Source organism: Emydura macquarii, unplaced genomic scaffold, assembly GCF_026122565.2.
Source record: "Emydura macquarii macquarii isolate MOO-44397 ecotype Brisbane River unplaced genomic scaffold, CSIRO-AGI_Emac_v2 contig_450, whole genome shotgun sequence".
Taxonomy (NCBI): domain Eukaryota; kingdom Metazoa; phylum Chordata; order Testudines; family Chelidae; genus Emydura; species Emydura macquarii.
This window is the reverse complement of record NW_027130587.1, coordinates 12,092,459-12,115,108: the sequence shown is the minus strand read 5'-3', so window position 1 is coordinate 12,115,108 and position 22,650 is coordinate 12,092,459. Positions and strand designations below refer to the sequence as shown.

Here is a 22,650-nt window from a genome sequence, read left to right as displayed (position 1 = left end):
TCCTCTCTCTACAGGGTCACAGCACAGAAGCCCATGAACCACTTAAGCCTTATTTTGAGGGTTTAAGTGGAATTTGATTGGAGCATAAGGCCTTGATCTGTTCCTCTGCACAGGGGATGTTTCATGTCTATTGAAGTGCTTCTTACTGGGGAGAGGAGAGAACTCATTTTAATTTTGGCACTTTCTGTGGAATGTTCTACTGCAGAAATGAGGGAGACTGTCCTCCATGGCAATATGTCGCACAGATTGCTGTCGCCAGCAACTCTTACTGCTGTCCTTTGAGGAAGTTACTATAGGAGATGCGGGCTGGGGCATATGGAATCATCTTCTAAGCAGAGAGGAACCCCATGCGGACCGCTTCTGAAAATGGAGTCCCCCCCCCCCCAACGTTTCTTTCTGGTATGGCCTCTGCCAGAACGTACACTTGACTTGCATTTTAGAGCCATCGGCAGCCTGACACACCCTCTCTTTTATGCACTGGCTTTTCTTTGTGGACCCAGTAGTCCATTTCACAGTCTATTTATCAAGCAGAAATCATTACTCAGTGTGCATGATGTGCCATTTCTTTGGGAAGATGACTCACAATGGGAGCAGGAGATCAAAGAGTGTGCCTTAGAGAGGCGCACAATGCGCCTCTGTTGGGAAAGAGAGCAAAGAGACAGAAAATAATTCAGATATTCCAGCAACAGATAAGTCTGCATGCTCTCTGCCACTCATCTTTAATGACTTACTGTACCTAGCTAGCCTAGAGGGCTTTCATCAGACTGCAGCAAACAAAAACGGCAGCTCATCTTCCTCTGGTACCTACCTATGAACCCAACCACTGAGGGGCTTTTCTGACCAAAAATCCCCCCAGGTAAAATGTTGGCTTTGTGTAAGAGCTATCTAGTGGACTCCCCAGCCTGACTTCTCCAACAGTTACCTGCCTAGCATGCTTAGTGCATCAGTCTCAGCTAAGGTAAAGTGCTATTTATTGTGTGACGGAATAAATAAATGACCATTCTGAGGCAATGAATCAAAACCCCTGCTACAACCAGAGTCTGTGTTGAGTCCATGTTCTTCCTTTTCTCTCTTTAATGTTTTAGCCTCTGACTAAGGACACAAGGATGGATCTTAAAGACATCTGCTCTGACATTTGCTGGCATAGCCTCTGTTAAAGCAAGCAATTCTTGCGGCGTGAATACGACCAACTCCCATATGAGAGTTGCCACTTATCCTGGCTGATTAAACTCCTACATCTTCCAAACCCAAGAATTGCTTGCATCTTCCAAATTAGATGTATTGTGCAGGCCAGTGTTTAGTGGTTCTCAACCTGCGGTCCACGGGCCTCTTGCGGCCCAACCAGCACACAGCTGCGGCCCATGTGACAGGACCATAGAGATGGTATTGGATGCGGCCCACATAACACATTGTGCTATGGTGCATTCCCTTCTTCCCAGCAAAGATCATCTTTCCCCTTTGGCTATGGCCAGATCATTGCTGTCTGAGATGCCTTTTAACCCTGACTCATAAGAGCAAATATTTCTTGCCCTTGGTATCCTCACACATTGCACCAAACGGTGAGTTGTTTAAAAATGTCCCCAGGAAGAGTAAAACCCTAAAAAAAACCCACTTACTGCCTTTCCCTTCCCTTGCTACAAATGTTTTCACAGACATAATGTCTGAACCGCAATAGGAGAAACAATTGGACCAGTGGAGTTATTTTCCTCCAAAGCAGTATTATATTATGGTTTATTTCTTTTCCAGTAGTGCCTAGAGGTGTTATAGCCCAGATGAGATCAGGGTCCCATGGCTTTAGGTGCTGCGCATGCACATAACAAGAGACAGCCCCTGCTCCAAAGATCTGACAATCTAAATAGACAAAAGCAGACAGAGGGTGGAAATAAGCGTTATGGGCTCCATTTTACACAGGGACAACTGAGGCAGAGATTGAGGGTATGTCTACACTGCAACTGGAGGTGTGTCTGTGGCAAAGATGGAGCCTGAACCCAGATCACCTGCCTTCCAATCCAGTGCCAGACCAGAAGCCCAAAATTCCTCCAATGTGTCATTCTAGCTAGATTTGATCATGTCAATTACAAGTAGGCTGAATTAACATAAATTACAAATAGGCTGAAAATTAAGGCCTAAATAAATGGATTAGAAAAGAGACCATTTGTCATTTGCAGGTGGAAAGGAAAATATTGGCTAAGTGTGCCCACCTCAGTGATTCTCCGTTTTCAAACATGAGAGAATTGAACATCTTTAGAAATCAATACAAACCCACTTCAGCAGAAAACAGGAGAAGATTGATACTTAACTTGTCTGCGTGCACTTGGGGGGGGGGGGGGGGCAAGTGGCTCCAGAGGGAGAGACTCAATGAAATTCAAAGCTGCCTGTTTAGAGTGAGAGGTAAAAGGCTTAAAATCCAACTTCCGAACGCCCATGAAAACTAATGAGGGGCCAGAGAATTGATATAATTTGGCGTGAAAAGGGACTCTAATTTTTTTTTCCGACTGCCTCTCAGAAATTCATCAGGCTCTGATGCTTCCTGTTCAAAAGGGATCAGCCAGATATTTTCAGCAAGAACAAAGGGATTAGTTGGTCCAACAAATGCTTTATTAGAATGCTTCAGAATGGGAGTTAAGTGCTGTCTGCTGATGATTAAGACACCATCAGGATTTATTATATTTTTCACCCCTCGCTTCCCCAAGTTCTCCTAGCTGCCTTAGAGAGTCTGGTGTCGTGTTACATTGCACCAGTGGGACAGAAATACTCCTTTTAATGTCTGCTTTGAGGAAGTGTTAGTCCTTCCAGCTTGTAATAGGGTTGATTTTTCAGTGGGGCGGGGACTCTGGATTTTTCACTATGCCAGATGCTTGTGAATTCAGATGAATGTGTCCTCAGTAGCTATTTGAAGTTATCAGTTCTGAACGACGCTTACCCTGTTGCTTTGTTTTTAGCATATGATCCAAAACCTGTTGAAATCTCCTCATTGACTTCAGTGGGCTTTGAATTAGTCACTTGATTTAAACCACGATCTTGCACAGACTTTTACACCTGTGCTTAACTTAACATTAACTTCAATGGGACTACACACAGGCACACAATTACACACATGCATAAATTTTTGTGCAAGTGAGGTAGTAAGAACTATTACATGGCTAGTGTGTTCTGGGGTTAAAATTAGTTCAGAGCATTGATGAACACATCTCCTTTGTATAGTTAGGTATTTGACTAAAACAGAGGCTGAGAGACTGGAATTCATTATAGCAAAGATAAATAGTATCTTCTCTTTGGAGATGCACTGCGGAAATAAAAATATGTGATCATATAACTAAAGACTGTATCAAAATGTGTGTACACAAAAGGGCAGAGTTAAGGTTATACAGACAACCTTAAGCATGGTACTTGTGGATGATTGTGATTTTTTGGATAACTAAATATGGGAGAGCTGCAGTCACAATAAGGAGCATATCAGGGTAATAAATATTTGTGGTGTGTATGTGTAGGGCTGAGGAATATATGTTCCTTTCCATGCCCCCTCCTAATGGTTGCACTTATAATATCCATGTGATTCTTATAAAATTGTTCAAAATAGATGTCCCACACCAGAGGTGACTGCTGTTCAGTTGTACTGGAATGAATCCCTGCTCATAATGGAGAGGCCCAACCACAGAAGCAGCAGTATCGTAAGCCATGACTTGGGGACCATGACTCTAGAGTATTGAAGCATATGTTCCTATGGGAGCACAGTGGTTGTAGATATAAAGTATGATTGTTCTGCTGCACTAAATACAATGCACTCTATAGCAGCGGGAGTCAAAGTAACAGTCTGAAGAATGTTGCGGGAAAATAGATGCTGGCAAAGGCAGCTCAGAGGAGTCAGAAGCACTTATTCCCTCACCTTAAAAATTCTCAACATCTGTGAAAAACTGGGTGCATAAACTGAAGCTGTGTTGAAGTGACCAGGTGCATCCGTCACTTACTTAGAAGATCAGCATGGGCTCAGTGAATCTGACAATATAGCAAGGTTACATTTTCACATGGATGAACTGTCCTTGAATGACTGTTGAGATGTATCAGGCACAGGAGATGGGTTTTTAAAAGAGTTTCCTTGTCTGCATCAGACTTTGTGTGTTGCTTTTTGAAGACTATTTGGTCCTGAGCAAAAAATATTTCTTGTGGACTTTGCCAGGAAATCCCTACACTCTGTTAATGATTGACTTTCCACTTACAAGATTCCTAGGTAGCTTAGGATCATATTTCAGTCTCATGTGGCCTAGCACAACTCTAGTGTTCCTTGGCAATTAGTAGAGTTCTATTTCGCTAGGGTGTACACGTTCCTCAGCACGTGGGGATGTGAAGGCAACTGGCTTCAAGATGACCATGGCATAGGTCGACTGCGTTGATGCATTCATACCACCAATTTCCCCATCTGCTCTTTGCTAGTAAAGACTGCCTCTTTGTGGCAAAATAACACTGAAGAGTTCATTTGTTGACTGATATAGGCATAAATTTGCCTATCCTCCCCCACATCCCCTCCGTAAAGACAAGAGATGCTCCAATGCCCATTCTTGATATCCACATTCAAAGCGAAGCAGTCTGTGAATGGCTTTGGGTATCCTTTGCGGAAGATACCAGCGTAGGCAGCCATTCCACTTGTCTTTGTGCTCATAAGAACCTTGGGAAATAAGACAAGCCCTTAGTATCCAATCAATGCATGCTCTTCAGCAAGGAGGATGGTTCGGATTCTTCTATTATTACCAAAGGGTTCCTCCTCTTCATACAGTGGATACTGGATAAAGACTTGGAACGTATACCATAGGGACAGTTCTACACCCTCAGGACACGGGCGGACTACATGATCTAATAGGTTTATTATAACTAAGATACTGCCTCTGTAGAGATTCAGAACTATAGCTGTCTTTGGCCAGACTTGTAGAAGGTTAGAATTTTGCCTGCCTGCTTTCTTACCGTGCATGCCTTAAACCAAAGGACTGGGTTTTAGTTCCTCTTGCAGTTAACATGTTTACAGTGATTTAGCTGGCCCTGTGTTTATTTCTAATGTGAAAATTAAACCAGCACAAACGGTAAGTGATATGGGAGGATGGAAACGGTAGGGAGAGAGGGAGGAAGAGACTTCCTTGTTTTATCTCCATGGTAACATACTTTGAAAGGGGAAGGTGTTGAAGCTGATGCTCTGAGGTACATCTTTTACAGTCCACTTAATAAAAAAACTGGAACAAGGAATCTGACATGTCCTGTATGTAGCAGACTAGAGGGCTACATTTTATAGCACTTGTTAACAGATGCCGCTCAGAGCACTTCAAGACAGAGTAGAAAATTTATTCGTGTGGCATATTTTACACATAACACAATGAGCTAGATTCTGGAATTATGCCAATTTATCCCAGCCGAGGATCTGTCCCAGTATATAAATAATTTAATGTCTTGAAAAAAAAATTGCAATGTAAAAAACCAATTCATCCTTTTCAGATTTAAGGATGCTTTAACTTAATTGACCATATTGAGGTTCTTATAAAAACTGAATTTTACCCTTAACTATACAGGGTATTTGAATAAAACCCTCAGTGTGTGAATTACGGAGTTATTTTAGTTGCAACATTAGATCCCAACCATAAAAAATTGAATCCCCGTTTCTTTTAATGTTCTTAACATTCATCTAATCCCCAGCAGCAATCAGGAAATCACATTCTCTGGGGGAAAAAGATATCCTTTACATTTAGTCTAAAAGCCATTGGTTAAAGCTGGTGCAGTGAATTGACAACCACAGAGTCAACCGATCCAAAACCCCATGGAAACTTAGTTTGGCTTAGACCACAGGTTTGGGTTTCGTAGTCTAGTGAAGAATTACAAAAAACTGGTAATTAATTACACCCACCTTTTTAGTAATCTTTGTTTCCCCAGCATAAAATCAATGATGCCCTCTGCCTTCATAAAACACACCAGGTATATGCTCTCACACACAAAATTCCTCTTTGTTCAGAAAATTTTTAACAAGCAATAGCAGAGGAGAAACTTGAAAGCTTTCCTCTATGTGTGGGTCTCAGCTCCATGCAATTCCGTTCAGTTTGCTTGCAGGTATCGTCCAGCAAATTACAGGGCTTGATGAAAATGCTCAGTATGTTACTTCTGCATCTGCTTTGGTTTAATGCTAACTGTAAAACGTCGAAGAGAAGCCTCCAACTTCTGTTCTTTTGGGGATACGCAGGGGGTGGATTGTGGTTGATGGCTGAACGCAGGCATGACAGATAGTCAAAAGCTGATGACCACATCTGAGGCTGGTACAGTTTTAAGTGATTTAATTGACTTGGAAATGCCACCCGTCTGTGCGCTGGCAGCTTAGCAACCCCGAGCAGAAGAGCAGCAGCAGAATCAGAGGCTGTAGTCAGCTAGGAAGGGGAGGCAGGTGACTTGAAGGTCGCTGGAGTAAGAGAAGTCACCTGATTCAGGCAAGAGCTTTACCTATGAGGCAGGAGTAAGGAGGCAGAGGAGAGAGAGAGGGGGAGAGAAGGAGAAGTGTGCGTGTAAGTGAGGAGAGGGAAGTTTGCACTTTTTTAAGCAGGTTTCTTGCCAAGGGTTGGGAATATTGGCAGCCGTGCCTGTGGAAGTGTCACCTTAACTATGTCACAACCGGCTGACAGGATGCATTCTAAAAGGGCAGGGATCCGAGCAGCTGTTGTACTTATAGGGTTGTTGCACAAATCCAGAAAGCAAAATAAAGAAAAAAGGTAAAGCACAAGTTTATTAAGTATTTTCTCTCTTTATTAAAGAAAAAGAACAATCAGTGCCACTACTTTGGTATTGAAATGCTGGCTGAAATCTGGGGAAGAAGGGGAATTGTGGAGCCAGCAATCTGTCTGTATTGTATCCATGACTGTATTTCATAGATCATATTATTATAGGAATGTGTATTTGTATGTGCTGACAATACTATTCCAAAGCAAAACAATAGACCTGCTGATAACATGTATATGCTCAAAGCCCTTTCATAATTGCTCAAGATTTATGTGTGCGTGTGTATATATAGAGAAAGCGAGAGAGATGAGACTCCCTTAGACACTCTAAGTTTACTGACTGACCCTAAGCATCCAATTCTTTTGCTGTACAAAACCAAGAGACTGTTTTTCCTCCCAGGATTGCAGTGTTTGCAGAACTGATTTGACTCAGATTAACGGCTTTGTCTCTTTCCTGAAAAACAATTGACAAATGGTTTTCAGATTGATTGACTAAGCCATGGATTGTACTTTGTGTTCAACTTTGTGGTTTGGGGAAACAGTGTGTTTTGAATAGTGTGTTAGCTGACATCTGATAGGTACAGTTACTGAATTTTTGGCATGTTAATGGCAGTTTCTGTTTTCCTCAAAGGTTTACATTGATTTGATTTATTTTATGGCTTTATTCAGAAAGCTCTGTCTTCTTATGCAGTTTGTTCTGGCAACTTTCTTGTTAAAATAATAAGATGTGCTCCCAAATCTATGTAATATATATAATTTTTAGTCTAAAGTGGGTAGCAAGACAATTATCACTGCAACTTGGTCGCACTTTTTAAAATAAATTGTTATTTCATACAGAAAAACATATGAAGGCAGAATGGAACTATTCAAAACTACATTTAAGAAATGACAAATCCACAAAAGTAAGGCAATCCAGAGATAAGGCTGGGCTCACCCCAATGTCCCGAAGTTGTGTGGCCCCTGGTCTGGGTAGTGTTTTGCTTTGTTTGGACATTCCTGCAATATGGTGCCTCAGACACAAAAGACAACAGGTTGACTTAGGGACAGAGTTTTGCTTTTGTGGATTTTAAGGTAGACCCTATGTATTGCTGAAATGTTATTTTCCTTTCCTTGGGGCTTCCCTGGGTATAACATTAAAAACAACAGTTAAGACATATGTGACTCAGTGCTCTTGCCTGGAAATTATCAAGATGTGCTCACACTTGAACTGAGTAATCTTATTGCCCTAATGCTTCTTCACTCTGTCCGCGCCCTACTGTTCTATTATCTGCACTCATCACATCTAAAATGGGCTCACAGCTGCATACTGTGCCCCTGAGCACAACGGGAAAGTAAATAGGAGTTCTCCCAGTAGTCAGTGTTTGCAGGATTGGGATAATAGATTATAACCATTTTAGGGCACCTTTGAGGCACCTTGCATTCTTTTTGGCCCTGTAACAATAACAATGGGCTCCTCCATAACTTTATGGAATAGTCCCATAGAATTAAATAGAGAATGATCCTTTTTCTGCAGGTTGGTTTTTTAAAACCATCCTATAGAATGTAATCGAGGAGTCTATCCCTTCCATAGCATGGGTAGAAACAGACTATAAAAAAGATCCAATTCTCTATTCAATTCTGTAGGTTTTTAGGGTTATTGTTTACAACTTGATTACATTACTTTACAATCCTTCCCTTTTAATCCCGATTTTAAATTCTAAAGGAAGTTTCCATAAGGGGAGTCACCTAAAGGTTGCTGAGTGTCTCCCATAGCCCCCAGTGGGGTAAAGACTCTCTTTACTCTTGTATAGTGCCAAGCACTTAGCAAATAATAATTATTAGTATCTTGGCCATTTAGGGCCAGATTTTCCAAAGAGTTCAGTACATTGGTAGTGCTCCTCCTGCATGGGAGTCGCTCCCTGGAAACATCTCCAAAGCCACCTCAGTGTCCCCCATTCAAATACCTCTGCCATGAGTCCTACAAAAAACTTGACCGTGGCTAGCCAGCCGTGGTGACCGGTATTGTGTCTCTGTCACCTTGCCCTCTCCACTTCTGTTTGTTTTATCCTCCTGTTGTGCATTGTCTTAGGCTTGGACTGTAAGCTTTTTTGCTCGGGGATTGTCTCTTAGAGTAGTGTTTTCAACCTTTATGATGCCAGGGACTGGCTTACTGCCTTCCTAAACTGTGTCAAATTGCGTCAGGGAGGATCTCAGGGACCGGCGTCAGTCCACGGATCGGTCGTTGAGAAACACTGTCTTAGAGTATGTTTCCACTGGAGCTGGCGGTTTAATTTCTAGATGGACGCATGCTAGCATGCTACAAATAGAAGCGTAGCGTGGGTGGCGGCCCAGGCTGGCCCCCTCAAATACCCGCTTAGGGTCCAGGGCAGGAACGTACTCGGGGCAGCTAGCCTGTCCTGCTGCTTTTGCCTCTGTGATGGCACTGCTATTTTTAGCGCACCAGCTCAAAGAAAGCTACTGCATGTACGTCTGCCTGAGCTGGAAATTACCCCTCCTGCTCAAGAGTAGATGTAAGCTTTGTTCTAGTAGCCACGTTCGGGGCTACTGTCATACGAATACGTGATAACTGTTTAAATGGGAGCTGCTGGGTGCTGAGCTCTCTTCAAAATCCAGCCCTTTAAATGAAAACAAATATAAATAAACGAAACGATCTTAATCCTCATAGGGGCTAAGACCCTGCGCGGTGCAGTGTAAATTAATTAAGGTCTTGTGTTCCATGGGCCTACCTATGGGCACTCTCTAGCTCCCACTGAAATCAGCAAAGGCTTCCATTGAATTTCATGGGGGCTGGATTGGGCCCCAAGTGAATAAAGTCATTCGCCTACATCAGTATTTGCAGGATCAGGTCTTCAGCATGTTGCGTTTTATCATGAGGTTGATTTATTTTTTGGTGGGGTGGTTACAAGGAGTGCAGCTACAAACCGCTGGGAAACTGGGAAACAACAAGAGAGCATATGCTTGAGCAGGTGTTAAGTGATGTCAAACGGCCTGTTCTCCAACTGCTGATGCCGAAATCCACACTGAAATCAAGTGAGATTTGTCTACGTCATGACTGCTGGATCAGGCCCAAAATGTCCCAGGGAAAAGATGGGAACTGAGCACTCTGCGAAATCTGGCTTCAACTGTGGGTGCTGGGCACTTGAAAATCTGGCTCTGAGCTCTTCTGAAAATCCGGTTCAGAAAGAGTGTCCCTGATTTTATAGTACCATGTCTAGCACAAACTCTCTTTCCTAGCTGAGTTCTTGCTGAGGGTTTATTGAGGCTAACAGGAGTCACGCAGGAGTCTCAAAGGAAGAACAAGACCCTCTCTGGCTCTTTTCTTGTCTGCTATGGACTGTTTTCTTGAGAGGAGCTGCAAGTATTTTGGTGGGTGTGTTCTAGTTGCACTGTTTAAACTTATGTAAGTTTCCAGTGCTATACAAGTGATATGATAGCTGTGGGGGAAAAATGGGATTTAGTCCTGGTGTTAAAATGACTTTTTTTTTTTTTTTTTTAAACATTCAGTCTTTGTTCTGCATATGGAACTGAATTTCACTCCACATGAGCTGTATGCAAGTACGTCAGGTTTGGTAGCAGATGCTGACTCCCTGGTGGCCTATGCTGCGTCCTTATTAGCAACCCACCAAAGTATAGCACTGCAAATTGACTTCATTGAGCTTTCTTTCCATCAGCCAGGCTTATACTTACCTTGTTCCCACTGCCTTCCTTCCTTAAACAATCAATTGATCAGTCAATCCACACCAGCCTTGTTCATTTGAAAACTATCCTGGATGTCACTGTTGATGCTAAGTAAATCACAGGGCTGGAAGGGACCTCGAGAGGTAAGTAATGTGTCGTAACAAGTAGCACATTAATTACTATTCCTCCTTGTGCATCCACAATTCCCACTGCCTCTGCTCAGTGCCCTAGAATCCAGGGTTGTGCCCTAGATTTTCTTTTTTGCTAGGAAACTGGAAATGAGGCACGCATTTTTAACAGTGAGGGTAATTACCCATTGGAATAGTTTTAGGAAGGGATGTGGTAGATTTTCTGTCGCCTCCCCTTCTATCTAGTCTTGGTCTCATTTATTTGGGATGGGCTCTTCAAGTCCTTCTCCTTTTCAGTCTGTCTTGAAGCAATTCCTCAGAAACTCCCTAGCTAATGAAATATTTTTGTATGACACCCAGTCATTTAGTTTTGGGTCATCCAACCCTTCTTTTACCCTCTACTGACTCTGTATTATGCTAGGTCTTTAAATCAAGACTGGAGCAGGGCAACCTTGGCCTCACTGAAGTTAATGGCAAAATTCCCATTGCCTTCAGTGGGGCCAGGATTTCATCTTTCATATCTTTCTGAAAGATGCTTTATTTCACGTTATTGGCTCAATGGGGGAACGACTGAGTGAGGTTCCATGGCTTGTGTTACCCAGGGGGTCAGACTAGAAGATCATAATGAATCCTTTTGGCCATAATATATATTATTCTGTGAATGCTTCATCTTAATGCTTATAAAGTTTGACTTCTTACTGCTTCTCAAGTTAGAGTATAAAAACAAGAATTGTCAATAGGAATCTATTCCCACCATTAGCCACATGCTAAGACTGTGAGCCATCCTTAATTTATTAAGGATTTACTACTTAGGAGAGTGTGTGTGTAAGCGAAAGTTAGCTACTTTCAAGTTACCTTTGGAGTAATATCTGATTGTGTGCGATGCATTCAGTGACCTATAAAAACAGCAGTATATGCAACAGTGCATGTTTGAATGCAGGGCTCTGTGAACTGTTCTGAACAATATTTATCTTAGGTACAGAGGCGTAATTAAAGCTTAACTCATTTGCAGTTAAATGTCACCTTGCTCCGACTTGGGCTTTGGTTCTTTCTTTTGTGAATTATACCTTGCAGAAAGCTTTGTGTAGACAGATTCAAGCTGTTAATTTGCAAATGCATAATTCATTGCAAGGAAGTCTAGACCGAAAGGTACCGTTCTGTGTCTTTGCTGACTCATGCTTCAGTATGTGCAAGTTACTTAAAGATAGGACAAAATCCTGAGCCCTGTGCATAGATTGTGTATTGCACAAACAATGGAGGGAAGCATCCCACAGAGGGCAGCTGCTCTGCAGCCACTTAGATCCTCTGGCTTGCCCTAGCAACCCTGGTTCTTGAGCACTACTGTTATGGAAGAAAAGAGCAGTGGATCTGGTGATAGTGGAATCCTAGCCCGGTTGAAGTCAATGGGAAAACGTCCTTTGACTTTAATGGGGCTAGGATTTCAACTAGTGTCACTCTGCCACCCCTGCCAATGAGAATCTTTCTTCCCCAAACCAATTCCAGGGTAGCACTTCACCATGTGAGTAGTTCCATTGGTTTCAACAGGGGCTATTCAAGGAGCAAGATCCTACTCCATGTGAGTAATGGTTGTTGAACTGGGCTCATGGTATTTTAAGAGAGATTTTTGGTTCACACCGTCCAAGAAAGAACCTGTATGGTGCTGGGAGAATCCCCAAAGCAACACAGGTTTCATTTCAGATGCTTATTCAAAGCTCATCCTATATCAGGAAATCTGTTGGTTCACATTCAAGAAAACCCTTCGCTTCTCTTGATGGTCACTGTATGAGAAAAGCTACCAAATTCCACCTCCTCTTCCAGACACAGTGCATGTTCTGTATGCATCTCCTCGTGACAAGTACTCAGGTCCTTATCCAGATAATCCTTTTGAAGTCCGTCCGTCCCCCCGTCCCCCCCCCCCCCCCAAAAAAAAAAAAAAAAAAAGTGTGGTCTCAGGTGCTCAAGTTTAGGCTTTTATGGAAGACCTACATGCAAAAGCATTTATGGAGAATTTCTGCCCTCCACTTCTATTCTGTTCTAGTCTATCCTAGATCTTACGCTCATCACCATGGTATAGGTGCCTATGTGTGTGATTTCTTTATTCCAATTCCATCTAATTGACAAAAGTTCTGAATATACATGACTGCATAATTTGGGCATTAGGGTTAAAAGCTTCACAAGCTGATCTGGTAGAAAAATTTTCAAATTGTGGAATTTTTAGCAAAAATGTTATCACTGTAACTTTTTGTTCAATCATCATACAGAATGGTCAATTTGTTTTTTAAATGTTGACAAATTTTGCATTTTCCCCCACTTTTTTCTCCTGCGTTTTTTGACTAGCTCTATTCACAAGATACTGGAACAAGAACCTAACATTTTTGCTATACTGCAGGATGTTGGGAATAATTGGGAAAGGGCTATATAATAAGACAGAAGATACCATATTGCCTCTTTATAAATCCATGGTATGCCCACATCTTGAATAGTGTATGCAGATCTGTTTGCCTCATCTCAAAAAAGATATATATCAGAAATGGAAAAAGTACAGAAAAGGGCAACAAAAATGATTAAGGGTATGGAAAAGCTTCCATGTGAGGAGAGATTAATAAGACTGGGACTTTTCAGCTTGGAAAAGGGGGGAATATGACAGGGGAATATGACAGAGGTCTATAAAATGATGACTGGTGTGGAGAAAGTAAATAAGGAAGTGTTATATACGCCTTCTCATAACACACGAACTTGGGGTCACCAAATAAAATTAATAGGCAGCAGGTTTAAAATGAACAAAAGGAAGTATTTCTTCACACAATGCACAGTCTGTGGAACTCCTTGCCAGAGGATTTTGTGAAGGCCAAGGCTATAATGGGTTTCAAAAAGAACTAGATAAATTGATGGAGGATAGGTCTATCAATGGCTATTAGCCAGATGGGCAGGAATTGCTGTTTGCCAGAAGCTGAAAATGGGCAACAGGATGGATCACTACATGATTATCTGTCCTGTTCATTCCCTGTGAAGCACCAGGCATGGGCCACTGTTGGAAGACAGGATGCTGGGCAAGATGGACTATTGGTTTGATCCAGTATGGCCATTCTTACATTCTTATAATTATACGTGTAGCTCTGCACATGGTATAGGGCTACATCCATCCATAGCTAGTGTAACTGCACTGACTTCAATGAAGTCAGAACAGGGATGAGTCTGGCCCCATCCTGTTGTTACTGTTAAGATAACCCTCCTACTTTTTTCCTGCCTTAAGGGCAAGTAACACGGGGAGGGTGTGGAGAAGAGCGAGCGTGGGGCCTCAGGGTGGAGCCTCGGTGGGAGGGGTGGTGCCACAGTCCGGGCGCTAGTGACCCGCCCACTTCTAGGGAGCTTCCAGCACTCCTGGGTGTAGCCTCCCCCAATGAAAGATTCACGCACCGCCTATTGGAAAGAGTGACGTTTTTTCCCATGTGAGGTGGATTTTTCAGAGACATACAGAGCCAAATCCATCCCCATTGTAACTCCATTGGAAACAGTGGAGTTGTGCCAGGGATGACTTGAGGTCCATTATCTATTCTTTAAATCAGGGCTTCTTACAATGAAGCTGTTGCATTTTCTGTAGGCCTCTGTTTAACTGAAAACTTGCTTTAAAACCATTCCTGTATTTTTACATTATAAGTTCTTGATTCCCGCTCTTCAGAGTAAAATAAAGCAATCTGTTTAGCTGCTGGCAGGCGGTTATGTTATTGTATAACACAGTGGTTTTCAACCTGTGGTCCGCGGACCCCGGAGGGTCCGCAGACTATGTCTAAAATTTCCAAAGGAGTTGGTATCTCCATTTGAAATATTTTTGAGATCCACAAATGAAAAAAGGTTGAAAACCACTGGTGTAATACAAAGGTCAGGGGACAGCACATAGTATAAAGCAAGGAAATTTTATCAGACTTTCAATATTTTAAGCTTGCCTTTTTTAAATAATCACCTTACAAAACTAAATTCAGATAGTCCTTATTTTATTTTAGGGCCTGATCCAGAGTTACAGAAGACAGTGGAAAGCCTCACACTGTCTTAATTGGGTTATTGGTCCTTTATGCTTCATGAACTCACCATTGTGTACATTATATCAGAGGTTAACTGAACAAGAATGCATTCTCCAGATAGCCTTCTTGTTAATGTAGCAACCAGAGGAAGATAACAATACATTTTTTTAAAACAAAAAATGGCCTTTTATGGAAATGAAAACTTTAGTGGGAAATTCTTGTTTCTTTCAAAATGTTCAAGTTTTTCTATGAAAAATTGTTGAAGCCCTAAAAATGTTCAGTTTTCAAAAACTAAAAACAGCCAAAAGCTGAAACATTTTAAAAATTTTGGAGGGCTTGAAAAGTGACAAATGTTCAGCATTTGGTTCTTCCTTTTTTTTAAAAAAAAATAAATAAAATCCATGAAAATGATTACCTTCCCCCAACATTTTCATTCCCCGCCCCCCTGCCCCAAAACATATTTACCATTTTCCAAGCATTACTTGTAGCAACCTTCACCATAGGTCATTAGCAGAGATTGAAACTATAAAAAATACAAGCCTGTGCAACTTGAGCTAAAGGAGGAATTTTGTAGCAGTAGTAGACTATTATCCTCTACATGGACTAGAAATTAGATGGAGGTAGGACATACTCAGCCAGAGTGTTACATCGTTATTCAGCAGTGTGTGCTATCAGTTACAAGCTCCAAAATCTTCCAGTTTAGTAGTGCCAGTGGCTTTTCTTCTTTATAGCCCGCCTCCTTGTGTTGAATGGCTTCTGGTTCAATAATCAATCCAGAGAATAGGCATGGCTTTGAAAGACAGAGTCACAGTCAGCACCAAAAAGTTTTCAAGGTGTATAAAATAGTAGATCTCTTGAAGTGCTTCTTAAACAATCATGGTGTAGTAATAAAAGCAGCCCACCCATCATATACTCTCCTTAATATGCATCCTGCATAACCAGACTTCTTTTATCACCCACCCATAGTCATTACCATATATAAAAGAGAACAATGGATAAGCTATTACCATGTAATGCAGGGTAAAACATAATTCTATTAAGCGGTCTCTGATGGATTCTCAATATACAGGAGCAGACTTGGAGATGGAAGTAGCTTGTAGGATGTTTTTCTTAGATCCTGAGCCTTCTTTCTTTCTTTTGTTCCCTCTTGTACTCTGCTCCAATCTCCTCTCTTGTTTATTTCTTTCTTCTGTTGTGCTCACTCCTCTGCTTGCTGCTTCTCTGTGTGCAACTCATCGTTAGGGCCGAGAAGCCGCATCCTTCCTCCCACAATTGAAACATACTAGCTAATGATGGGATAAAAGCCTACTACAGCTGTGAGCTAGTGGAGCTCCACTACCTCATAAGCGCTACCACCCCTTAGTGGTAGAGCCATGTATTCAGTACTGAAGGTCCTTGGCATCGCACCCTATTGATGATGCACAAGATAATCATTAGAGGATTGAGTAAAACTGGGGCTAAGGGGATGAGAGAGGGAAGAAGGGAATGATAAAGATATATTTGGCTGCAGGGTTTCCCAATGGAGACTCTGAGCTCAATTACATGATACTCAAGAACAATAAGTCGTGGGGTGGATTGAGAAGCATAAAGTTGGTTTGGTGTAACTGCATTAAGGTATTTCCTTAATTAGATTTACTAAGTAATGTAGGTTTTGATGTCGTTTTGCTAATCTTCCTAATTAGGACAATGAACAAATGACATTACTGAAATGATGTGCGTTGGTTTCCAGGAAGACTCCTCAAAGGTTGGAGCTTGCTTCAGACCTTGACAATTTCAAGTGAACAGGATGCTTGAATTAGCCTGGACTCTGGGCATGGGGTTAGGGATGGGATGGGTCTGGCAAGTGGCCATGATTGTGGAATACCGTAGTAGGTTAATTCCTTCAGCAAATTCATATGTGAGAGGTGGGCAGAAAATTACTGGGTTTGCATGGAGAACAAAATGTGCTTGGGTCATGTTTTAAATTACAACTTCCTGATAGGTTTTTGATGTAGTTGGAACTCTTATTAAAAATATATGTTTTTAAGAATAACCAATATAATCCAGGGCTCAGGACTATCATAAATCATGCACAGCTGAAGTTTCCCTGAACCCATGATGACGGCTTAGGTAATTTATCACAGCCCCTTCTCTCCTTGAGAAACACCAACTCCATGGCCTGCACCCTTTAATCCCAAGAAATACCCATCCCTTTCTTACTCCATGGCAACTCTTCCACCCCGGCATTCGGACACACAGAAATCTTCATATAGTAGCTGAGCTGTTCTCCTGCCCGCATTGAAATCTCATGCTTCTCTGGGGTGTTTGTTGGCATCCAAATTATGAAACACCGTTCATTTCGCATGGTATCCAGGCTAGCCTCTGAGACTTCTTTTAGTAGCCCAGCCGTTATTCACCTTGTGAAATCAGGTGTCATTAAATTAAGAATCTCATGTTCCTCTAGGGTATTCTTGGACATCTAGAGTTCTTGTTAACATGATATCCAAACTATTTGGTATTTAGAACCATGCATGTCCCTCTTGTAGTAGACTGCGCTGTAAGCACTGGCACGTGGTCCAGAAGGTTGCTGGCTGTTGACTATTGCATGCTGCAGAGATCATGAAATACAAGAAAGTTTTTTCAGTGTTTCCCGTACTCAAGACTCACATGTCTCTACCACTCCAATCCTTATGAGCAGCAGGATTGGACACACTTTGTGCTTTTGGGCACATTGTGTAACCTCAGCAGCCTGCGCCAGTTGAGTGATCCAAATACAGATTAGAGCAATCAAGTTGGACCACAGGCTTCAAAGGAAATGGAGCAAAGAACTTGTGGTTTACTCCAGACCAGGCTGGGCTTTTACACAGAACATCCCAGCAAATCAAAGAGCAAAGAACACTACTTAGCTCTTATTTAGCTCTCTTCATCTGTAGACAGATGTGAGCTCTCACTTGATAGATGAAAATGAAAGAGCTGGAAAAATAATAGAGCTTTTTTGGGGATATGAATGCGCCTCCCCCCAACACATAATTTTGACCACATTTTCAGTGTTTCCTTTGACAATTTCTTGTGTTCTCATAAAAAACAAACACGAGACTGAAAAAAATCAGTTTTTTAAAAGAATACCTGAAAAAATTAAATGAAAACAGATTTTTTTATTAAAAAAAAGAGGATGGATATTTTTAATAAATAGGGATTATAAATCTAATGTTTGGAAACAAAGGAGCCAGTTTTCATTGACACTCGGGTCATTTTACATCAGACTGACAGTGTGAATGCAATTTACGCCCACTTTAAGCCTACTTTGCACTGCCAGAGTGGCGTAAAGGGGCCTTAATATAAATGAGAATCGGGCTCAGAGCGTTCCAGGTTATGACATAAAAAAATGTTGTGACAAGCGGATCTCATTCATTCTGTTGCTATTTTGCACGTACAAGAAACAATCCCTAGAGCACTTTATAGATGTCCATTATCCCCTCTCTTTCCAACAGCCACACAATGCAGAAGGCATCTTCCACTTGATTTTCTTACACTTCACTTGGCTCTCCACACTGCCTCCCCGTTGGTCTGGAGGTAGAAAGATCCATTTTTCGATCTCACATCAGCCTTCTTCTTTCTCTGTTGCACTGTAGAGAGAAACCCCAGAAGAATCATCCGTTTCCAGGTTACATACATCAAGGACTTCCTGTTTGCTGGGTACCCATAAAAAATATACAAAAGAAGCAATGCCCCAGAAAAGCTCATTCAGATATAGATACCGCCTGCTTGAAGCCATCTTTGGAAAGTGTGGTTTGGGGTTCCTCAGCTGGTGAATAGTGATAGAGCTTCATTGAGCTCAGTAGAAATCATACCCATTTACACCCTCGGAAGATCTGGCCCAGTTCTTTGGTCTACTATATCCTCAGTTCATTTGGACAGGAAATAGGCCAATATCGTGTGTGATTTACCACTCGGTCACTCTGTTTTGACACTGATGTAACTCTGCTGAGATCAGCTGGGTTACGCAATGGAGCTGACAGAGGTCACACAGCTTGTGTGCTGTGCCCCGTGCTTTTCATGCCGTCCAGGTTTGTCTCATTGTCTCCTCTCTGGCTCTTTGTTGCCTCTCTCTGTTGTCTCTTGTCTCACAATTAGAGTGTAAGCTTCTCAGAGAAGGAACTGTTTTCTTGGTACATGTTTGTACAGCCCCTAGCGCAACGGGACCCAGGTCTGTGATTGTGGCCGCTAGGTGCTATCACGCTATCAATAATAATAATGGATGTGAAAGTGGAGTAACAGTGTAGTAGATCGGGCCCAGGATATTTAAGCAACATTCAAATACTTTAGCTTAAATGATAGTTTTGCAGAGGTACAGTAATTTCAAGAGTTAAGCTACTGAGCAGCACAGTGGCTGCATGAGGTTTCATGATGGAGATAAAATATTTGTTAAGATTAACTGTTCTGATGGACCTCCTTGTGAATATTTGTACTTGTTCTTCTTCCAAGAGCTGAAAGCTTCTTAATATCAAGGGCCAGAGCCACAACTGCCGTAAATCGTCGGCTCTCCACTGATGTCTGTGGAGCTGTGCCATTTTATACCAGTTGAGGAACTGGCCCAATATGTTTAATCTGACAATCAGAAAAGGATATTGGGCTCCTTTTCATTATTTTGTAATAGTTATTCAACCTGCCTGCACTCCATGTGCCTGGTTACACAGATCTATTATTCTGTGAATGCCAGAATAATTAAAACTTCATCCCCAATCAGCACTTAATTAAAAATCATCAGATTATTTGGGTTAGTTAGACTCTCAAGTGGGTCATGTAGCCCGTTCCCCTGTGTGTTGTCAGTCTGGACTTCATTATTTCTAAACCGCCCCTAATAGATAGGCCTCTAGTCTTCGCCTTGAATGATTGCAATTCCACAACTCCTTTGGTTGCTTGCTCCATTGTTTGAGATATTATTACATCTCCAGGGACAAGTTTATGGGCCTGAATTTGGCCCAGAAGTTTTCCCTAATATCCAGCCTACATTTCCCCTGTTGAAGCTTAAGCCCATTATTTGTTGTACTCTTCTCATTAACTAACGAGAACTATTGATCCATGTCTTCTTAATACCCTGCTTTTATCTATTTATAGACAGCTACAATGTGTCCCCTTCATTCCTCTTTGTCTAAACAACCCGACATGCTCATTTCACTCAAACTTTCCTCATAGGACTGACTTGCCAAACCTTTAATCATTGTTGCTGTTCTCCTTTGAGCTCCCTTCAATTTGTCTGGGTTTTTTAACTGGGCTAGCCCAGATGCTCTGCTCTCCTAACCCGGAATTCAACACAGCAGAGGGGAGAGAGTCATCAAGGAAGCCTGCATAGATTCTGTGCCTGGGCCAGCCCCTGCCCAAACTACTGGATAAGTTAGTGCAATCTAATGGACCTTCCGTCACACTTCAATGGACCTGCATCGATTTATATCATCTGAGCAGCTAGCCATGAATGTCGCCAAAGTTTGAAGGTGTTTAGGCCTATCATTCGACTTAGGTCACATTTTTTTCTTTTGGTGACAGCCACGCAGTGTTGGCCGAGCAAAACGTCCTACACTCAACTGGATGGCATGTGTTTGTCCGTCCATTTGGATAGAACACGTTCACTTCTGAATGCTGCGTCTGATCAGCTCCAGAATTTCAGGGAATATTTTACAGCCCCTGGTGTGGCAAAGGGGGAGATGCGGAGGCACACAGAGCCCCGCCATGGTGGGAAATGAAGGGACATGCACGGTAGGCTGGGAGAAGGATAAGGGGCATACACAGAGCCCCTGGCATGTGACAGAGGGGGGATGAGGGAGCACACAGAGCCTGTGGCATGAGAGATGGATAGTGGAGGGTTTGGGAAGTCCCTGAAATAGAGGGGAATGGGAGTGTGGCCCACAGGGAACATGTGAGGGGCATGGAGGGATGAAAGAAGCCCCTGGTGTATGCAGTGAACTTCGTCTTGCAACCACCAGGTTAATTTGTAGGTCATGATTGATCCACTGTAACCCTCGTCATGGTGTTTTAATTTTTCCAGCATGTTTTGTGGATGTAGAGGCGTAAGATGGTGGCATGGCAGTAGCCTGCTGGGGCTGGAAAGTTCCAGACAGGAGCGGATGCCATTAATGGTAAGGAAGAAATACAGTAACAAGATAAAAGGGTAGATAAAATACCAAGAATGGTGTTTTGTCAAACAATAATAATGGTTCAGAATGTTGTCACTAGTTTTGCTTTGTTCCAATTGACTCATTCTTGTCGTTAATATTGTAATTAAGATAAGTCCATTAATGCTCTATATTAACAGAACACACTCACAAATGGCAGCCTCTCTGCCACATCTACTAGCATCAAATCAGAAGGGAACACTCTAATCTTGGTCAGCACTCATAAATGTACGGCAGTCTCATGCAGTTTTCAGTTGCTGTATTTTGAAGTCAGCCCTGCAGCGACAGGGAGACGTGCCAATTCCAAGATCTCTTTCATCTGGCAACATTCAGATTGCAAAATTACCAGATGAAAGAGATCTTGACTTGGTTAAATTAACTCAGTCTTGCTAATTCAACATGGGTAACAATGCCATTAAAGAATATGGGCTAAACTGATTGTGAAGAGAAAACAATGCCTTGCATCAGTGGTGTGATATACAGGTGAAGCTAATGTAGAACATTTGTGTTGTCACAATAAATACAATCACAGGCTGTCTTAAACGCATTTATTAAAGAAAACAACTACAGCTTGTGGCACGGGTGGCTAGTTTAGCCCTCTCGTGGGTAAGGTGCCCTCTTCGGCCACGACCACGGCACACCAGGGGGGGGGCCCGGTCCCGCCCCGGGCCCCGACCCAAGGACCCTGTGTGGAGTAGTCTTCAAACGTCCGTGACTTACTCCTTCCCTGGGTCGCCTCTCCTTGGCCCCACTGCTCGCCGTCTGCTTCCCAGAACTGGGTGGGGAGGGGTTCTCCCTCAGGCCTGTGTCTTGGGTCCCCGGCCGCAGCCAGACAGGTACCCCCCTGATCGTCTCTGGTACCTTTGGGGCCGTACTATGTGGCAGTGGTTGCTCCAAATCCTGTAGCAGCTCAGCTCAGCTCAGCTCAGCTCAGCTCAGCTCAGCTCCGCTCCCTCTCCTAACTCCCTTCCAGCTGCCCCTGTCTGCCTGACAGAGAGGCTTTTAACTACTGGGGGCAAGCTCCTTGATTGGCCTCAGCTGGCTTAATTGGCCTAATTGCCCCAGAGTAGCCCCAGCTGGATCACCCAGGTAATAGGGATTTGCTCATTCTGGGGCTAATATAGACCCCCTCTACTACCCTCCTGTAGCCATCAGGTCTAACCCTGTCACAAGATGCAGACATAAACATGCAGTAATCCACACTGATTGAATTCCATCTTAGTCTCATTTGTTTACCAGGGACCACATACTATTAGGAACTCTGTGCAGCACAAAGGGACAGCTAGGGTTGGATTTTCAAAAGTCACTCAGCTGTAGCCTAACTTTATGTAAATCAATGGGAGCTCCACTGACTCCAGTGGGAGCACAGTTAAACCACTGCCGAGCAGTTCTGAAAATCCCTTCCTACTGGCTGAATGATACAATGGAAGCAAACATACCATTATATTTATAGTGCCTTTCAGCCTCCTAAATGGTCCTGGAGCGCTCTATAAACTACCTACAAACAGAAATCGCCCACCACAGAAATGCAACTCCTTCTGGAAATAAACTATGACAGCTGTTTAACAGCACACAGCAGCAGTGCACAGACAGAAAGAGAGGAAGCAAAGAATGCTGCATCCAAATGAGACTGCAGAGGGAATTTTCTGTATGATCAAAATGGACCCTTTCTGTCCTTAATAGTGCTGAATCTAGGGTCAGGAAATGTAATTAACTCCGCTGCAATTTGGCCCTGATGCTGGTTTTAACATCCTCACTTGTACCAACAATTCTGTCTCATCTTTAATGCCTGTGAGTAGTCAGGACTTGAGTTTGTCATGTCATCTGAAAGAAGTGTTGTTGGCGGAAAGGAAAAGTCTAGTGTCTTTGTGTTGACAATCAGTAGGAAAATTTGAGGAGGGAATAATAAAGTCGCTTGTTTGTTTTACCTAAACTG

General features: G+C 42.5%; 1 protein-coding gene across 7 annotated transcripts in view; it reads left to right on the top strand.

Annotated features, from left to right (window-relative positions):
* RAP1GAP2 (RAP1 GTPase activating protein 2) overlaps positions 1–22,650 on the top strand; it is a 204,673-nt gene that overhangs the window by 87,593 nt on the left and 94,430 nt on the right. For 6 of the 7 annotated variants that reach the window (XR_010917989.1, XR_010917987.1, XR_010917988.1 and 3 more), the window contains exon 1: positions 6,542–6,734. The exons of the other annotated variant lie outside the window; for it this stretch is intronic. Coding sequence is in view for 3 of the 6 variants with exons in the window: in XM_067538009.1 (XP_067394110.1) it covers positions 6,628–6,734 (107 nt within the window). In the remaining 3 variants the exon portion in view is untranslated. Of the gene's footprint in view, positions 1–6,541; positions 6,735–22,650 lie in introns of those variants that run through there. 7 annotated transcript variants of the gene reach the window in all.